General features: G+C 37.8%; 2 protein-coding genes across 2 annotated transcripts in view; one reads left to right on the top strand and one right to left on the bottom strand.

Annotated features, from left to right (window-relative positions):
• Positions 1 to 19,375, bottom strand: part of LOC126161881 (heterogeneous nuclear ribonucleoprotein R) — a 113,360-nt gene extending 93,985 nt beyond the window's left edge. Inside the window, exon 1 of the mRNA XM_049918015.1 lies at positions 19,229 to 19,375. The gene's annotated coding sequence lies outside the window, so the exon portion shown is untranslated. The remainder of the gene's footprint in view (positions 1 to 19,228) is intronic.
• Positions 1 to 21,133, top strand: part of LOC126161880 (uncharacterized) — a 57,101-nt gene that overhangs the window by 11,917 nt on the left and 24,051 nt on the right. The window contains 3 exon segments of the mRNA XM_049918011.1: positions 2,838 to 2,975; positions 12,669 to 12,771; positions 12,773 to 12,788. Of these exon segments, the coding sequence (XP_049773968.1) occupies positions 2,838 to 2,975; positions 12,669 to 12,771; positions 12,773 to 12,788 (257 nt within the window).

Raw genomic sequence — 21,133 nt, 5'->3', positions numbered from 1 at the left:
GGTAAAAGTTTAAAAGCAACAGTTGCTACGCATTTTGAAAAAAAAAGTATTTGTTATTTATTGGAATAAGTTTGGTCCTGAAATTATCATTTCCAAATTCTGTGCATTCATACCTAAGTGGTGTATAGCTGTGGGTCATCGGGAGTGCACTCTGAGTTTGTACCATTCATCAGAATTTAAAACTAATGCATTTTACAAAATAATTAAACAAGTTTTAATTGACACAACAATTATGCAGTGCATGGTCACCAGGTTGCACACTTCATCAGTGTGACCTTTGTCAAGATAAAATGACATTGGACTCATATCTTCCTTAACATTATAAAATTAAACACCTGCAGCTATCGTTTATATGACTACCAGTTTCAGTGACTTAGTACACCACCTTCAGAACTTAGCTGACACTAGGGTGTGAACTCTGATTGTATATGCAATCTCATCAGTGACCAACGTCTATCATTTGGCTTCCTTAGAGTGATGTAACAATGCCATCAACTAGTTGATGGTTGCAGACACAACTTTGCTGTTACAGTATTCTACTGAAGCCAGTTCAGAGATATTGGCCACTGATGGAATTGTGTATGGGATCGGAGTTCACCTCATTAAGCATCAGCTATGGTCTAAATATGGTATATTGAGTCATTGAAACTGGTTTCCATAAAATTAAATAACTTCTAAATGATAGCTGCAGGTGTTTCATTTCATAATGTAAGTGAACAGCCTAAGACCCACGGGCCATCAACACAAGAATGGATGTACAGCAATCATATTTACCTGGCTTCTACAAAGATGTTGACCCAGAAGACGATGATGATGAGTGGTTCCTTCCCCATCTACAGTCTGTGGCTTCAGACAGATCATGCATCATAAGATCTTCCAGGTATCATTATAGTGAAATAATCCAAAAGAATTTTATTGAGATGGTTTATAACTTGATAACGAGCTCCTTCTTGTTGGAGCTTTCATGCTGAAGGTTTCATATATAACTTTATGAGTCACCACTTCCAGACATGATACCTTAAAACTGTGAAAGAGAACTTGAAGTGCGGTAAACTGATAGCTCTGCTATTCAGTTGCTCAGAATTCTGTGAAATGTTTTCGTTGAGAAAACTGTCAAACTATTATGCATCCCATCGTGATTGTTTTGTTCTAAGTGAAACAGTATAATGTAATACTATACCAGTTCATGTAATACTATACCAGTTCATGTTTTTAAGACAGAAATGGTCACCTTCATGAAACAGTTACTAAACTGCAGAAAATTATGTACATCAGCAATGGATGTGCTCAAAGTACAGCAAAAATTGCCACCATCATGGAGATTTCATTTGCTACCATGTTCTTTAAAGCTGTGTGTGATGGGGTTGGAGGACCTTTCAAATGACTAGTTACAAATGTTAACTTACAGTGCCCAAAAGAATATCAGATCTAACGCCATTTGATTTTCACACAATTGTCACAAAAACATAACAAAAATGAAATTACTTTTTGTTGACAAGGCTTAGTTAGAATTGTCTAGGACAGGCCAAGAATATACTACTTCTGCATTCACTGTTGCCAAAACAAGAGAAAACCACCAGTTTGACACAACTTACTTGCAAAAAGTTCAAGTGAAACAAGTTTTTGGAATCAACCAGAATTCTGAGTTTCAATTTTGCAGCCATGCCATTATGTTTTCTTCATTTATGGCTACAGGATATGAGTTGGCAGAATTTGTGAGAGTACATCCAAGGAACACAATGCTCTGATTATTTACATGCACCTTTGTGACCCTTAAGATTGTTTTACTGACTACCCAGGAGGGATACTAACTGGATCATTGATCGGCATATTCTTGAGAAGCTGCCACTTCCTGAGGAATTACGTTTAGGCAGACATTAGTATTCCCCAGGTAGGAACATTCAGAAAACTGGTGCAAAATTTAAACATTGCACCATTGACAAATAGATGATTTTGTTTTATAGAATTCCAACTTAGGATCCATTAGGCAGCTGACTTGAGGTTTGGGAATATTAGCTAAGCAGCCCACTCTGAGGCATGGGAACCTCAGAAAAGTAACCACTCATGGTTTGACTTCACTGGCTGTCAAGCATAGCACATTGGTGATAGGGATACTATTTCTTTCAGAGGGGTAGTGTCAAAAACCACTGTGGATCAACACCAGTTAGTGTTCAATGAGAACTCCAGAATCAGTAGCAAATTCTCACTTTAAATAGACTTGGTTCAAGTTATTCATTAACCAAAAGTGAATTGTTAATCTCCAAGACAAGGATTGTAAAAGTGTACTTTGCCATTGTGTTTACTTAGCAGAATAAGATTTCTCTTCCCTTTAAATTACGTTGTACAGCACAGACCATATTATAAAATTGAGGTATCTTTTAGATGAAAGAAAACATTTAGTTTCCTATGCAAGTTGAAAGAACTGCATCAGAGGTGATTTTTTCCTGAGCTGTAAGGTGTGAAAATTGCCTATGTTCTGGAGCAAAATATGCCTTCAGTTATCTCAAGAACCATCCACCCTGAATGCTTCGCAACTCCCATAAATCAATGAAAAGAGAACAAATTCCCTAATGTATCCAGAAAGTTATTAGTTGATTGAAAGGTCACTGAAATTATTTCTTGAAACTTTTCCCCCATTCGGTTAATATATTCACTGTAAGGGCCATCCCACATTTACAAAATTATTCCTTTAGCATGTTTACTAACGAAAGTGCTCTTGATTTTCATCCATGCAATTATTTTTTATGGGACAAAGGCATGTCTTCTTTTTCATGTAGGTACATAGTGTAGGTAATGGCTACATGGTAATGAATGTGATTTGCTTTGCCTTTTTGAAGGGGTGACGACTTCAATGATCCGATACATTTGGAGCGGACATCTACACTCCGAACATTCATTGTGCAGGACTTAGGTGCTATCCCCAATGATAGTCTAAGTTTGGACTACACTTCCGAGTACTACAAGATCAATGAATGGTAAGCAAAACTTAATTTATTTTCTTTATTTCCACTTGTTCTTAAGAACAGTAGGGAGGAATCACACTCCAATCATTTGAACATACAGTGCATTGTATAATTTAGAGATATTTATGCAAAATTGAAATAAAATTCAGGATACTATGAAACCGAAAAGTAATAGTAAAAGTGAAAAATTAGTAATTCAACATGTATTGCCATTATAGTGAAAGACTAACAGTACAATGAGTAAAGATAATTACCAGTCATATAGTGGAGCTGTTGAGTGGTGGATACGCACATAAACAAGAACAAGAACATGGTAACTCAGATTACAATATGTAATTTTTCTTCACAGTACATAGTTATAAATACAACTACAGTGTCCCCCACTGTAGCAGGACAGTCTTAACTGTGTATGTCTGTGCATGTAGAAGAAGATTATAAACTGAGATACCACGACCCAGTGTCTGTTTTGAGGTACCATGACCCAGTGTCTGTTTATGTGCACACCTGCCATTCAATACTTCCACAATACAGTGAGATATCACCTTTACTCATTTCATATTTTTGTATTCCACCCAGGGTTTTCCACTATTGTATTAATGTTGCCACTACAATGATGTTGTTTTATGGAAAGAAGCCCCCCCCCCCCCTCTTATTAATGATGCTAAAACTTTGCCAGAATAGTTACTTTTTCATCTAATGGTAACACCACATTAGTTTTGTAGCTACTGCTGGATTCTACAGATTTTGTGTAATTGTAACTGTTAACCAGAATTTGTTTTGGTAGATGTCGATTATCAGTTGCAGTAGTATCTAAGTTAAACATTCTGCATCTAATTTTTATCACTAAGTTAAACTTAATATGGTGGGACATGTTATGTATGTGACATAAAACATATTGTGAAACAAAAATGACAAATGAACAAGAGCAGAATTGGTAAGCATTTAGCAAAGCAACACAATCCATCAGCTTTGACCAGTGATTATATTAACTAGTATATTGATTGGATGCCACTCAAGCACATGTATTTTTAACTATCAAAGTACCAGGACCCCAAGTTATCACCTTCCAAAGCCAAACTAGATCTCAGGCGACACTACAGATTAGTCGGAAACCAAAGTCTCTATTTTGTGGTCAAAGAAGAACCGCTGAATCATTAACTTCGGTATACCTCAGATTTTCATTCCTTCCATTCAGTGTGATATATTGGTAACGGAAAAAGGACTAACATCTTGTTCTTCACAAACAGCAGCACAGTAGAGGAGTTTGGAGGGGCCAGCTTATTTGAAATGGCATGAAAGAACCAAGAGGCTTGAAATATCTCGTAAAATTGTGCATGATGTTGAATGTGAGGATAACAAGAGAGTACACTTCTCTAAATAAAGATGCAGTGCATGTGAAATAATAAAACAAAGTTCACTACTGGCCATTAAAATTGCTACACCAAGAAGAAATGCAGATGATAAATGGGTATTAATTGGAGAAATATATTATTCTAGAACTGACATGTGATTACATTTTCACGCAATTCGGGTGCATGGATCCTGAGAAATCAGTACCCAGAACAACCACCTGTGGCCGTAATAACGGCCTCGCTGCGCCTGGGGCATTGAGTCAAACAGAGCTTGGATGGCGTGTACAGGTACAGCTGCCCACGCAGCTTCAACACGATACCACAGTTCGTCAAGAGTAGTGACTGGCGTATTGTGACGAGCCAGTTGCTCAGCCACCATTGACAAGATGTTTTCAATTGGTGAGAGATCTGGAGAATGTGCTAGCCAGGGCAGCAGTCGAACATTTCTGTATCCAGATAGGCCTGTACGGACCTGCAACATGCGGTTGTGCATTATCCTGCTGAAATGTAGGGTTTCGCAGGGATCGAATGAAGGGTAGAGCCACGGGTCGTAAAACATCTGAAATGTAACGTCTATGATGCTGCAAATGTCATCGAACTGTTCGTGCACATGGTTGTTGTCTTGCAAACGTTTCCATCTGTTGACTCAGGGATTGAGACGTGGCTGCACGATCCATTACAGCCATGCGGATAAGATGCCTGTCATCTCGACTGTTAGTGATATGACGCCGTTGGGATCCAGCATGGCGTTCCGTATTACCCTCCTGAACCCACCGATTCCATATTCTTCTAACAGTCATTGGATCTCGACCAACGCGAGCATCAGTGTCGCGATATGATAAACCGCAATTGCGATAGGCTACAATCCGACCTTTATCAAAGTCGGAAACGTGATGGTACGCATTTCTCCTCCTTACACGAGGCATCACGACATTTCACCAGGCAACGCCGGTCAACTGCTGTTTGTGTATGAGAAATCGGTTGGAAACTTTCCTCCTTCAGCACGTTGTAGGTGTCGCCACCAGAGGTGCCAACCTTGTGGGAATGCTCTGAAAAGCTAATCATTTGCATATCACAGCGTCTTCTTCCTGTCGGTTAAATTTCGCGTCTGTAGCACCTCATCTTCGTGGTGTAGCTATGTTAATGCCCAGTAGTGTAGTATTCCATTTGAGACTGTGAACAATCACCTGAGATCGTTCTCAAGAGATACTGTTAGAAACATTAACACAGAAAGTGAAACTAACCAATTTTGAGAAATGACAAAATGTCTAGAAATCACAGTGTAGATCATTGAAAACTGTTTCCGTCAGTTGTGAATTGTATACAGCTCCTAAATCACTCTATGCAAGACGTTTTTCCACACTGTTGTTGTATAACATTAATGCAGAAGGAGCATGTTGGACATTCTTTTCACCAACTGCTATGGTTGACCTTTGACAATATCTCACCCTACAGTCATTTTGTATTTGTGTTATATCTATAATGGACTTAACAGTCTTCCACATTTATACATTTATCTTATTATTTGCTGACAAAAAGAATAAGAACACGAAGAAACAGTTACCTGTTCTTAGTCTGTTTCTTTGTTTACCCCAAGGTCATTTAACATAACAGGTAAGCTGGAGCTGTGATAAAATATATGACTTACTTTAGGAAGAGCCATGTTTAAATTGTCGTATGGTCATGCATTATATTCTTTGCCATTTTGTTAATTTATTCTTTACTCATCTTTAATCTTTTTAGTAACCCTTATGTGACTAAGATATGAAAGACAATATTTAAGAAGGAAATTAGTAAACATAGTCCTTACTATTAACCAATTTAGAAATGATGCTTTTGGGTTTATACCAGTTGAAAATGTGTGTTAGGTTCCAAAGCTCTCACTAATTTATGTCAACTATACCATTGCTTAAATGTAATTTTCTTAAAAAGAAGATGGCTTATTACATATCTCATCAATTAGAACAATTACCAAAACTAGTTTATGAAGAGAACCATACCTCAGTTTTCAGAATGTGAATAAATGCTTTTTGAATTCTCGTAACGGTTGTGGTGACACACGTTACACGATGGCTTGTTTCAGAGATTTGCGATTATCAAGTGTATGTCTTCGCTGATGTGATGTAGTCCATATGGCATCTTGGAGTGTAAATGTCTTTTGTCTTTTTATCATGATACAATCACATTATTTATATTTTTACTTTTTATTTGTGTTAACTTATAAAGTTATCTTTTGATAGCATCACTTTAGTTTAAGTGGTCAAAAAAGCTGTCAAAAAATAACTTTGAGATCACACAAATAAAAAGTAATGTGATCATATCATAACAAAAAGACAAATGACATTTATGATCCAAGATGCCAATAGACCAAGTCACGCCAGCTAAGACATTCACTTAATAATCTTGTAAGAGTATTTACTTGAATTTTATTTAGTTGAATATCACCTGTAAAGCAATGCTGTAAAATATATGAAAAAGTTTACAGAACTCACTGGAGGGGGGGGGGGGGGTGGAATGGGATTGTGAAGTGCAAGAATAAAAATAATGTAGTAATAATAAACATGTTAAAGAATTGATTGACTTTCATTTTAGAAGCATTAATTGGAGGCAAAGAAAGTAGATTTAGAAAGTTTGAAATAAAACTCTACAGTCACCTACATTTTTGGCATTCGTGGGATAATTACCTCAATGTAAAAGGAAGACACAGCTTAAACTACTGAGGAACTTTTTGTTATTGATATTAGCGTGCAACTGATTTTCAACACTGAACTGTGTCCAGTCATGAGACAAGTTTAATCAAAATCAGTGGTAGTGGACAAACACTGTACAGTACTGTGTTCGTGCATTCTGGTGAGACACAAAAGATGAACACAGCACTCCAATGGGGCCTCACAGAAAATGAGATACAAGAATGTTTTGAATGGTGGAAGAAAAGCCTGTGCACTTAAATGGGTCCTCCTTTGTAAGTGATCAACAAAAATTTGCAACATCAGTTTCTTTTGTGTCAAATGTTTCACATAATAATCTCCATAAAATAAAATAAAAAACATGGCCATAATAAGGTATTTGTACAGTGCTGCTGTGTAAATTGATTTTCCTGGTGTGCTTTACATTATTAAGGGCACAGTTCAAGGTGAAAATACAATTGTGCTCTAATAGTTTTTTAATATTGCGAACAGTCTCATTTTGTGTGTGTCAGTGTAGGATTTCTCTTCTGAAACTTATCCATAACTTGAATATAGCACCAGCTTTACCACTGCGTTCACTTATCACAAGCACCACACCAGGCACTTTTCCTATGCCATCTTAACCAGCCATAGGCTTGTCTGATGATTCAAATGACAGGAGGTCTTAAAGTGGATTCACTCAGCTCTGTGAGGCCAAATGAGAAGTTATTATTATAAATAAGCCACAACATTGACTCACAAGCTACTGAAATGTAATCAAATATAAAGGCTTTTCACCAGGCTCGAAGCCAAATGGCATTATTATTATTATTATTATTATTATTATTATTATTATTATTAGTTTTATATGAAAGGGCACAGAAAGTCTATGGAGGTACTACAGTACAGTACATTTCAGAACACATTTGGCAACAGAATGTCTATGATGTAGGTATCAGTTTTGATCCTTCTCAGCACCAGTATCTTTGAACCTTTGCCAATAGAAATTGCTATGTGGCTTGTGTTTGATGTCTGTCATCCAGCTGACCCCGGCATGCACTAATCGTTGCTACAGCTCCAGTAAAAAATTTGTAATTGATTTGTAATGATAAACTGCAGTCTTTTTTGGGAGGGGGAGCGAGTACTACTGACATGTAGCCAACTATGTTTTCACAAGGCACTGCATGTACCTACAGAACAGGCAACACTGTGAGCACTTTGCTCTTCAAGAAAGAACTACAGTTAAAGCAGCTGGCCAGTACCACTTGACTTATTGAAAGTTCAATAAGAAAGCTATTTTAATTCAAGCATCTCATTGTATTTTTGTCTAACTTTTGTTTGTATTTCTAATTTGTGCTTTACTTACCTCCGATTTGCTGACTGATACTTCAGCCAGTTTTACATCATCATGTTTTCAAATACCCTCACATCATGTCTTATCTGGAATTACCTTCTTTCTCACGTATTCTTTAAAGACATTACAAATAGTATCTTATAAATTACCAGTATCTTAATCTACAGATTACGTATTTGCTGTATGTTACTTACATGTGCCTAGGTCCTTTACTGACCATATGCTTGTTCTACAATCCTCTTCTGTTTTTTATGAAGAGTTCCTTGCTTGTCCATTCTGAGTTATTGTTCATTTTATCTGTGTCATTGCAAATGTTGTCTCACCAACTACTTCTGCTTCTTTCTCTTCCTCTCGTTTCGACTATTGTCCTATAGAACGCTATTTATGCAAGCTGTTTTCTGACATTCTTACTATGTGACCATCCCAGATCAACCTTCTCTTTTTTTAGCTCTTTGTCAAATGGTATTTGTACAGCTCAGATAATTCTTCCTTTTCCACACTTCTCCTTTCCATCAGTAACATGTCCAGAAAAATTATTAATATTTTTCTTTCAAATATTAGTAATTTTTCTCCCTGCTTTATATATTTGGGTTTTAAGGGAGAGGGTAAGGAGTCATTCCAATCCCGGGAGCGGAAATACTTACCTTAGGGGGAAAAAAGGCCTTTACAAATGTCTGCTTGTGTCTGTGTATATGCGGATGGATATGTGTGTGTGTGCGAGTGTATACCTGTCCTTTTTTCCCCCTAAGGTAAGTCTTTCCGCTCCCGGGATTGGAATGACTCCTTACCCTCTCCCTTAAAACCCAAATCATTTCGTCTTTCCCTCTCCCTTTCCTTCTCCTTCCCTCTTTCCTGACGAGGCAACCATTGGTTGCGAAAGCTAGAATTTTGTGTGTATGTTTGTGTTTGTTTGTGTGTCTATCGACCTGCCAGCGCTTTTGTTTGGTAAGTCTCATCATCTTTCTTTTTAGACATATTTTTCCCACGTGGAATGTTTCCCTCTATTATATATATATATATATATATATATATATATATATATATATATATTAAAGCTTCATTCCATATATCACTGATAACATAGCTAACTGATAAAGGCAAATTTTGAAATTAGTGCTAAGTAATCTTTTCCTTAACATACTGATATAACTATAAAGTATTCTGCTAGCTGTTGCTAAATGGACATAATTTCTATAGCTGTCATCTTGTCTTTGCTAAAATACTACCTAAATATGTGAAGTGGTTGATTGACTTGAAAATGAATTCATCGACAGTCAAAGGAATATCACTTCGCATTTTCAGACTTATGACCAGATATTGTCTTGCCCCCACCCCCACCCCCCACCCCTCGCCACACACACACACACACACACACACACACACCATTTCATAGTAGTTCCATGTCATTCTGATTAAAATAGTTTTGAAACTACTTACCAATGCTACATCAGCAGGGTATACGCAAATCTAGTATTGTTCACACCCTGCAGCTGAATGTCTTGTGGGTTAGTTTTAGTAAATTCCCTATCAATCTTCTCTAAGATAAGATTCACTAACATAGGTGAAATATCATCACCTTGTCTCAATCCAGTGTACATCTTAAAATTTTCAATGTCTTTAGATGGCATAAAGTTTTGTTTGTACACGTTTTAACCAATCTGATAATTAAAATGGTATTTCAGTTTCCCTCATTAAGCTCAGCAGTGTCATGACAGTATATGCTACCATAGGCCTTTTTTAAATGTGGATTACAGCAAGTGAACATTTGCGTTGAATTCTCATGCCATCTCAGTAGTTTGTCAGAGTGAATAAACAATCCAATTTGGATCTGTTTCTGCAGAAACTATGTTGGTAGTTCCCAGTTTCTTTTTCGTTTATGGGATGAGCCTTACTAACAGGCGAATCAGTAGCATTTATAAAGTTATGTTTACACCTGTGCGCATTGCGGCTAGTCGCTGTAGCTTACCCCACACGGAAGCAAGGGTACCCAACGTGAACACAGGTGTGAATGGAATCACTCGCATGCATGTGTTCAGGAAGAGCCAAGCAACCCTACACACATACCTCTACTTGCATATTCAGTTATTCCATCAGAGACATACCCATCTTGTCTAGTTATGCTGCCAAATGTGTTGAAACCCACATCTTTTGAAGTTACCTTTGGTATTTCCGCTATCTTTGGGAGCAGGACATTTGATGTTTAATGAAAGTTGTCCCACAGCACACATTTTAAATGGAGTAATTGTGTAAGGGGACATGAGCCAAGTTATGAGTTATACGTACACCACAGTAGAGGTCTGGAAATTGAGAGTATTGTTCCCTTTGTACTCGCTCAGGCAGACTCAAATAGGGCATGACATTCTCGAGGCTCAAGTGTGGATGCTCAAAGTGAGGTTACTGTGGTTGAAGAGAAATCATAGGGAGGACAAGGGCCACTAGATTTGGCATGCTTGCTGCTCTATTGCTGTGACATGATTTGCTTTATTAATTCAGATTTACTAATGAATATCTGTCAGCACTGTTGTTAATGTGATTGCTTAAGAATTATAACTCTAACAGCAACAAAAATTTCAAAAGCCCTTAAATCAAACATTATCTCAGTAATCTGAGTCTCAGTAAAACCTCCAGATGTTTTCCTTCTAGGGGAAGGGAATTGTCGCCAACACATATATTTCTGTGTCCAGTCGAGGTCAGCAAATTGTCCATTTATATATACATAACTCTTTTGTGGATCAGTCCATGTATCTGCTCTTTATGAATAAGTGTTCACACCTGTGGCCTCACCAATGCTGTATTTCATCAGCTTGGCTTTGAATGTTGCACTCGTGTAAGATGAAAACCATCTGGATTGCGAACTGCGTACAAGTGCCGGACATAAAATATGAACTTCTTCACCTTGTAAGTCTTTCACTGAAAATGGTAGTGCTTCATAACGTATGTGTTTGAGTTTTCTGCAGAAATATGCCTTCACATTCCTCGTAGTGTAGATGAAGGAAAGGAGAGCAAAACATTTGCTATGGGGAAACATAAACAACATAATTTCCATCCTGTTTAGAAAACTGACATGTACTGAACTTTTGCCGAGTTATCTGCACCGAACAATTCGAATGACCATAAATTTGTTTGTAGGCTACTACACAATATGTCAATTTTTGTTTTTGGCCAAATACACTACTGGCCATTAAAATTGTTACACCACGAAGATGACGTGCTACAGACACGAAATTTAACTGACAGGAAGAAGATGCTGTGATATGCAAATGATTAGCTTTTCAGAGCATTCACACAAGGTTGGCGCCGGTGGCGACACCTAGTTGACCGGCGTTGCCTGGTTGAAATGTTGTTGTGATGCCTCGTGTAAGGAGGAAAAATGCGTACCATCGCGTTTCCGACTTTGATAAAGGTCGGATTGTAGCCTATCGCGATTGCAGAATATCGTATCGCGACATTGATGCTCGCGTTGGGTCGAGATCCAATGACTGTTAGCACAGTATGGAATCGGTGGGTTCAGGAGGGTAATATGGAATGCCGTGCTGGCTCCTAACGGCCTTCTCAGTCGAGATGACAGGCATCTTATCCGCATGGCTGTAACAGATTGTGCAGCACATCTCGATCCCTGAGTCAACAGATGGGGACATTTGCAAGACAACAACCATCTGCATGAACAGTTCAACGACGTTTGCAGCAGCATGGACTATCAGCTCGGAGACCATGGCTGCAGTTACCCTTGACGCTGCATCACAGACAGGAACGACTGCGATGGTGTACTCAATGTCGAACCTGGGTTGCATGAATGGCAAAATGTCATTTTTTTTTTTTTTTTTTTCGGATGAATCCAGGTTCTGTTTACAGCATCATGATGGTTTGCATCCGTGTTTGGCGACATCGCAGTGAACGCACATTGGAAGCGTGTATTCGTCATCGCCATACTGGCGTATCAGCCGGCATGATGGTATGGGTGGGGTGCCATTGGTTACAGGTCTGGGTCACCTCTTGTTCACGCGTGCGCAAGTGTGTGTGTGTGTGTGTGTGTGTGTGTGTGTGTGTGGTGTGGGTGGGTGGGTGGGTGGGTGTGGGGAGTGGGCGCAAATTATCTTTTTAGTGTTACCAATCTGCACTGGCCAAATTCCATAGACTTCTGCAGCTAGTGACGATTTTATTAAATTCCTTCTGAGTGTACTGCCATATCATTGCATAAAATATTTAAAAAGCCAAAAATTTGACATTTCCACTGTGTTACAGTGGACAGACTGGTTTAGGTGTGGAGTGGATCTTTTCATTATAGAAAATGCTTATTTTGTCATATGTATTGGCATAATGTGATTTCCTTTAGGTACAAAAAATGGCTGCCAGACACTGTTGACCGACGGCATGACACCAAGACAACATACCAGGTGGAAATTCGCTATGCCAACAATACCAACGAGACGTTTAGCATTCCATGGACCTCCAGGTAAAGTGTCTAGTGAATTATAAATGAAACAACATAGAAAAATGAATATTAATTAATTTAATTAAACCTTCCAGTAACTTGATTAAATCATTAGATTTGTGACCTAGAGCCCTTAGAGAGACAGTTCATTTCAACATTAATAATACAATACATTTTAATATTAGAAATCCTTTATAATATGTGATGGAAAAATGAGCACCTGCATTAAAGCATGTGCCAACACAGAGGTAATGAACCATGCTTGTTGTACAAAGTGTCACCCCACAGATTAGATCTCACATTTATCAGCAACAACACAGCACTATCAGCTGTGTCTCTGGCAAGAATTACTATAAAATGCTGGAGTACAAATGGTGGCCTGGGAAAATATAATCATTCATCTTATACTGAAGTCACTGAAGAGTGAAATGCATATGCAGGGCTGGAACATGGCTACAGCTGACATATTTGCTTTTTTCTTTAGAGAACGCACACGTATATTTGTTCTAGCACCACAACCAACATCTTCAATAGACGGTAGGTTAGGCCTTTACTATTTCCATTGTTCATATTCAATCTAGGATTTTCTAGAATCATTATAGTGCAGATGATGATTCATAATTGCCTTGTTAACCTACTCAAGTGCAACCAATATTGTTGCTCCAGATATTGCTGCTATAACAAAAATTTAGTTATGTTTTATTTGTCTTAATCTTATTTTTTTTACAAATGAATCTCATGATGAAGCTGCATCCAACACAATTTTCTGAGATTTGTTTGGAGGACACGACACAATTTACTACAAGGAAAGCAGGAAAGCAATAAACTGGTATTGCCCTGGAATGAGATTTTCAGTCTGCAGCGGAGTGTGTGCTGATATGAAACTTTCTGGCAGATTAAAACTGTGTGCCGGGCCGAGACTCAAACGTGGGACCTTTGCCTTTCGCGGGCAAGTGCTCTACCAACTGAGCTACCAAAGCATGACTCATGCCCTGTCCTCACAGCTTTACTTCTGCCAGTACCTCATCTCCTACCTTCCAAACTTTACAGATGCTCTCCTGCAAGAAGCAGGAGAGCTTCTGGCAGAAGTAAAGCTGTGAGGACGGGGCGTGAGTCGTGCTTGGTAGCTCAGTTGGTAGAGCAGTTGCCCGCGAAAGGCAAAGGTCCCGAGTTCGAGACTTCGTTTGGCACACAGGGGAGCTTGGTATTGCCCTGATTACAATGTACCTCTCTACATGCGAAAATACTTGAGACTTTTCCATATATACGTTGTTGTTTTTTTCATGAAGGAACCACTTTGTGGCATTCGCTTCAGAACTGTTCCAGGGATTCGACCACTCCATTCGCACTGTAAACAGAACAGGCTCTGCTAACGATATCCTACACCTTCCACATTGCTGGCAATGTGTTCTACACAATGCTGGTGACTTCTTTGAAGAACAGTAACAGGAGCAAATAAATAACTCTTTTGTATTGGTTGTGAATAAATAATTGCCACTATTTAAATTCCAACCCTCGTATATGTCAACCAAAAATGTGGCAGTAATATTTTAGATAATAGCATAAATAGCTAATTTTGTGGGCCCAAATTTCTTTTGAGTGAACGGACTTCCAAGTGTGAAGGTTTGTGCTTAGGAACTCATGCTTACTGGACTTTTTCCATGTTTTGGTCCTTGCTACTGCTACCACCACAATACAGAAAGCGAAGATACTGTTGGAGAAGATTTGTTTCATATTATCAAAGATGAAGAAGTGCTCACGGCTCTTAGGGTAGGCATTTTAGAGTCCATGTTTACTAGACTTTTTTGATTCAAATGATCATTCTTGTAAAATTCCTGAATATTGACCGTTCCTTCTGGTACACCGTGTATAGTGTGGGAGGACAAAGAATCCTTGAAGTCTGAATTAAATCAGTCCTTTACATAACACTGTACGATATTGTACAAAAACATCTTTCGACAGCATAAAATGTGCTGAGTGTGGATGTTTTCTGTTGTGAAGGCAGCTATATTCAGATTATGTAGAAGATTGTGAATGTATAGCTTTAATTCATTTCTGTCTTTTAGTGGATGCAAATGGGAAAACTTCTTTAAAAAATTTCTCAACAAAAATAAACTGTACCGGGTTATGTTTCATTATAATGGAGGCTTAGCCATTCAACTATAATATTTATTATATTAAATCATGGAAATAAATTTGTTGCAGTTATGTTTAAGCATACGCAAGTAGTAAGCAATGAAAATGCGAAGGTCGAAAGGCAAGATCAGCCTAGAAGTTCCGGGGGTCCTGAACAGTCATAATGAACTAAGAGCAGTAATGGGCTTTACACTACTGCAGATCACCTGGTCTGATGCTGCAGATCTGTTAGGAGAAGCTCAAAGATATAAAATGAGCACACTCCAGTCATCAGCTCCTCCACATGTCGGAGAACCACAGTTCAGTTTGTTACTCAAAGATTGTGCATGTCTACCGCGACATCTGAACATACTCCTGTGAATTTTTCATACAGGATATATGCCAGAAAAAGTTCAAGAATTATATCGCTAATTGTCTGATTTTCTGAACAAAACACTTACCTCTAACTCTTAAAATATTTTTCAACACAAGTAATAATTGCTATTGCAACAACCTTCTAAATAGCTTTGTATTGATTGAGCTTAAGAATTTGGATCCATCAACTATTGAATTTCTATAGGTATCTTCCAATAAACACATCTAGTACAGAGGTACTTTACAATAAACACATGTAGTACCACTGTGTCCAAATCTCTTTCCCTGCTGTAAGTACTAGGCCACTGTATCATCAAATCATTTGCTAGCAGTTTCATATTGCCTCTTATTACTATGATTTGACTGAGAAATTTATATGCTATCATCTACAAATTCACTTTTCAGCAATTAGGCAGATTGATGACCACTAGAAGTCACTAGCTACAATCATTGGACCTCCTTCAATGCTTACTTTCATCAAGTTCATTATGCATTTCAAAGCAATGCCATTTCACTGAATTCGACAGTGTTCTTGAAAACTGCATCTATTTGGCATCCAAAAGCATCCAAGTATACTACTGTTAATAACTGATAATGCAAGCATACATCTAACGGGTCACAGATTTTGGTCACCTTTTGCATCGTTATAACACGTATATAAAGTCCGGGAACAACTTCAATTATTTATTGCACAAGAACCAAACATTGTACAGATATCATACATTATGTCATTTTGAAGAGTAACCCTGAAAGTTTTTTTCATGTATACCGCCACAGTGTAGTTTGGTAATTTGCCAATAGTCAGTGCTAATCGCAAACATGGCAAGTTCAGGTGTGGAGCGAGCTTTCTGTGTATTGGAGTTTGACAAAATCACCAGATCTCACTCCATGTATCTTTTTCTGTGGGAACAGATTAAAGATCTGATTTATGTGCTGCCTCTACCATGTGATGTAACAGAGTTCCAGGAGAGAATACGGGAAGCGGCTGCCACAGTGTCATGCTGGGATGGGTATGGCAAGAATTCGATTACCGTATTGACATCTGCTGCGTCACTCATGGTTCGCATATCGAAGGTTTGTAAGAAAAACTTTCAGAGTTTCTCTTCAAAATGCAATATGGTTGACATCTGTACAATGTTTATTTCTTGTGCAATAAATAACTAAAAGGGACTTTATGTACACCCTGTACTTAGATGTAAAATATTCATATACAGTACGAAGTGTTTCTCAAGCATTTTCAAGAAACTAATGTTTAAAGTCTTATGAGCTTCTTGTATATCGTAGAAGAGCATGAGCTGTCTGCAGTGGCGTTAGTGTTACCAACTAAGGTAGCAGAATAGAAATCAAAAATTTTCTAAAGTAGCTGCAGAATACTTCTACATTGCTGCAGGGCTAGAGAGAAATATCATCTCTTGAAGATTCCATTATTCTTCAGTCTCCAGTACTGTATCAGTTGACAGCTCCTATGTTGAAATTCACATGGTTTCCATCAAAAAGTATTTTGAACTGCCATTCCTTGTAAATAGTAATGTAATATGTTATCTGGTATTTTTTATTAAGAATTTGAAAGTGTATATCAGAAGGCGTCACTTATAAAATGAATGCTGTCTGCCTACCAGTAACATTGAAGAATAACTGACTTTAGTAACTTTTTTATATGCATGTGAATGTATCAATAAATAAATGTTATTTCATCGCTTTTCCTTATTATACCTCACCACAAATGTCCCACTATAATTATCATGGTTGTTCCTTTCTGAAGAATCATGGTTTGTTGTAGCAATATAAGTGTTTCATAGAAGATTAGAAACAAAATATTGAGACTTGTATTCAGTACATACTGTACAGAGAGACTTGTAGGTTGGTTGCAGTAGTGTTGCTGCTCAACAGCTGGTGTTTTTGTATGGTATTCAACAGGCTCATAAAACTATGGCTCTAGATTTCTTGAAAACTATAGAGAACCACTTCATATTAGTGCAGCATTTGTTACATCTAAGTATATACTGCAATTATGTGTATAATTAACAAAATTGGTGACCCATTGGGTGTGTTTCTGTTGTGATATGAATCTCGAACTGCTAGTTGTCTGTTTCACCTTTTTTTCCCATTTGAGTCACTTGAATATTTACATCCTTTTCTGAGGTTAGTCTACAACAGAGACTTTCCTTTCTGGGAGGTATAACCAGGTGGAACAAAATACATCTGTGATGAGAAGTATAAAATAAAATTTAAAACGTTCATATACATGTGACACCTACTTTACTAGCTACGTTGTTGCTCCTTGCAACTAGTGCACACCTGAGTGTCCAAGAGATCCCTAAAGTTCTGCAGGTGGCACAGATTAATATAAATGTGCATCTGTGAATATTACATTGTCAAGACTGCCTCTGGTTTAAATTCCCCATCTGACCTGAAATCAGAAATCTCTGTTTGGCCTATGGTAACAGATTGTACGAAATACGTGAAATGTATTTGCAGTTGCAAATATTGAGAACAGTCAGCTATGTAACAGAATGACACCAATTTGTACCAGACCGGGACTTGAACCTGAATTTTCCACTTATCGCAACCTATCCAAGCATGCCTCACAGCCAGACCCAAACTTCCATGTCATCAACCACGTGTCTACAACTTGCACATTACTGTTGATGGTTGTCCATATTCACAACTGCAAATACATTTCATGTATTTCATACAGCTATAGTCACTGCAGTGCCTGCTCCTTCAGACATATATGCATGCTTCTGGACAACACAGGCACTGCAGTATCCCACAAACTGTTTGAGGTCCTTGTTTGGTGGAGTTGATTGACAGATTCTAAAGATGGAAGTGTTTACTTTCAAATAAGATGCCTTTTAAGGCACAGTGTTGTTTGTTTGTTACAAGCTTCCAGTTGTTTTACATGTTGTATTCCACTGCATAATTGGTAATCACCATTTACATCTACATACATACTCTGAAAGCCGCGTTGCGTAGCAGAGGATATGCTGTACCGCTACAAATCATTTCCTTTTCTGTTTAACTCACAGATAAAGCAGGGGAAAAACGAGTGTCTCTATGCCTGCATACGAGCCCTAATTTCTCATATCTAATCTTCATGGTCCCTACACAAAATGTATGTTGGCGGCAGCAGGATCATTCTGCAGTCAACTTCAAATGCTGGCTCTCTAAACTTTCTCAGTAGTGTTCTTCAAATGAATGATTTTTTTCCCCACTCCAAGGATTCTAACTTGAGTTCCTGAAGCATATACATAAGACTTGCATGCTGATCAAACCTACTGGTAGCAAATCTAGCAGCTCACTTCTGAATTGCTTTGATATCTTCTTTCAATCTGACCTGGTGTGGATCCCACCACTCAAGCAGTACTCAAGAATAGATCACTCCAATAAACCGAAGTCAACCATTCGTCTTCCCCTGCACAATCCTCACATGCTCGTTCCATGTGATATCGCTTCGCAACATTACACCCAGATATTTAAGCAAAAATGTGACTGTGTCAAGCAGTACACTATTAATGCTGTAACCAGACATTATGGTTTTGTTTTTCCTACTGATCCACATTCACTTACATTTTTCTACATCTAAAAGCTAGCTGCCATTCATTACACAACTGCAGATTGCTGCTCTTCCTGTTTGCCATATAATCTCCAATTGTTGTGTTGGTATTTTCATATGTTGTACCTTCGCTGGAAACATTTAATGATTTGAAATTTTGTGCATTCTAACTTTAATCTTTGGTGTCCTTGATATGGGAAACACCACTTTTGTTGTAGTTGATGCTTTGGCATTGAATCTTGCCCTTGCTTATTTCTGCTAAATTTTTGACCTTTCCCTTTCTCCCACAAATCAATGTATAGTTATGTGGTATTAACTGTGAGACATTGGTTTTCACATACGACAAAGGAAAATTTTAAGATTTTTTATTGAACATACTTCGTAAACAAAAGAAAAAACCATATAAGTGTCTTACCCTTTCACCACGCTGATGGATGAAAACTCAGGTCGAGATCACAGTTGTAAATTTCAGCATTAGCAGGCATATAATTTTCATTCATGAAGATCAGAAATAGATGACAAGATGCAGTTCACCAGTGTCAGTTGACCAGAAGTCAGTGACCTGTAACAAATTTCATATATATGTATGCTACTGTACATGGTGCAAATAGTGTGAATGTGAGTGTTAAAGTGCATGGTATACTTAATATGGATTTAAAATACAATGATAAATTCACTGTGAAGTAAGAAATATTGAAACTAAAGAAGGACTAAAGAAATGAAGGGAGTCGCAGAAGAGAAAAGAGAAATAACTGACAAGTTGAAACTTTGCTCATCTTATCCAGGTGCCATTGAGTAATAATTCCCTACGTGCACACTATTTTGACACCAGTAAGTGAAAAGCAGTGTGAGACTTGAGTCTTCTGAAAGTCTACTTCTAGCAAACACCTCTGAAAGTCTAATTCATAGCAGCTGTGAATGGTGACTAGAAGAGACATCTAAATAGTATGAAAAAAATTGAAATGACAACTCTTTGGACTCATGGAAATGTATCTTTACTCACAAACATGTTTTAAAATACCATACCACAAATTGACTTTATGAAACTTAGATGTTACACAATAAAATTTATTTAATTTGTTATGACAGTAAAGTTGAGCTAATGGTTTTAATTTGCATAAATCCTACATCTGGAAATCACATCAGCAGAACATCATGTTACACACTGCTGAGAGTGATCATTATGTTTTCACATATTGTCTTCACGGTGACTCACAAAATTATCAAAGACTGCGGGTTATGTTATCTGTGCCGGTCTGGACAAGAACTTTATGGTAAGCATTGTGACATCAATAAAAATGGCTGAAGAACTGTAATGTTCTGTGGAACAATGTTTGGCAAGTATTACTTAACAGTTATTAATTAATTCTTGCCTCAAAATTAATGCATATTTATACTTTGAAATTGCTGTTTAGCCCAGCACAGTAATCTAGCGATTTTCTTGTTGACCACTTGTCTAAATTTTTAGTGTATCTTGCAAAAATAAGCTTTTAAGAGTATCCTCATAAATTTTAACTGTGTGCAAGAACTAGACTCAGAGGAGAATTCATCTCTTTCATTTGTTGTGATTTTATCATTTGATTTATCTGTGTGCATATCAGAACCCTGCTCTTCGTTCTCCAGTTCTGCAAAGGCTGTCCTGGAGACTAGCATCCTTGGGATGAACAATACGGCAGAGAATTCTTTGCCCACTTTCTCAGGGTTGCTTCTGGAATGAGTAATTAATTCTGCAGTAACATGTATTCTGTTATGAAACTTCCTGCAGATTACAGCTTAATGCAAGCTCACACTTGAAGCTGAGCTTTCATCTTTCATAGTAGTAGTACTAGTAGCTTTTTTAGTTGTAGTTGTTGTTTTTCCCCACATTCAGATATTCTTCAATGCCCAGTATTTCCTCACTGAACATTTTTTGGATTTTCAGTGTTATCTTGTGACACACAACATTGTCCTATGATGATAAAAAAACGGAGTGGAATTTGGTGTGATATTCAGCAACTCAATGCTGTTTGTAAGTTTCATTGCAGTCAGGTTGCATTAAGCGTCATTTCAGATGCATTTTGAGCAAGAGGTGATATGATCATCACAGATGTAAGTTGCTCATGTGCAACCTCTCCTCAATCTTTTTCTAATACCTCTTGTTATTTGAAAGGGGATCAAGATTTGTGAAATTACATCTTGGAGTACTCCAATGACTAAGTCATGCTGCCACTGATGACCAGCTTCTATACCTTGCTTCCTGTGCTACAGATTCTAGTAAATAATCACAGCATCTTTTTCACTAGCACTGAAAACTGGCAACTTCAGGGGTCTCGGCACATGT

This window comes from Schistocerca cancellata, chromosome 2 (assembly GCF_023864275.1).
Source record: "Schistocerca cancellata isolate TAMUIC-IGC-003103 chromosome 2, iqSchCanc2.1, whole genome shotgun sequence".
Taxonomy (NCBI): Eukaryota; Metazoa; Arthropoda; class Insecta; order Orthoptera; family Acrididae; genus Schistocerca; species Schistocerca cancellata.
The sequence above is the reverse complement of the archived record's forward strand: the minus strand, read 5'-3'. Positions and strand labels throughout refer to the sequence as shown.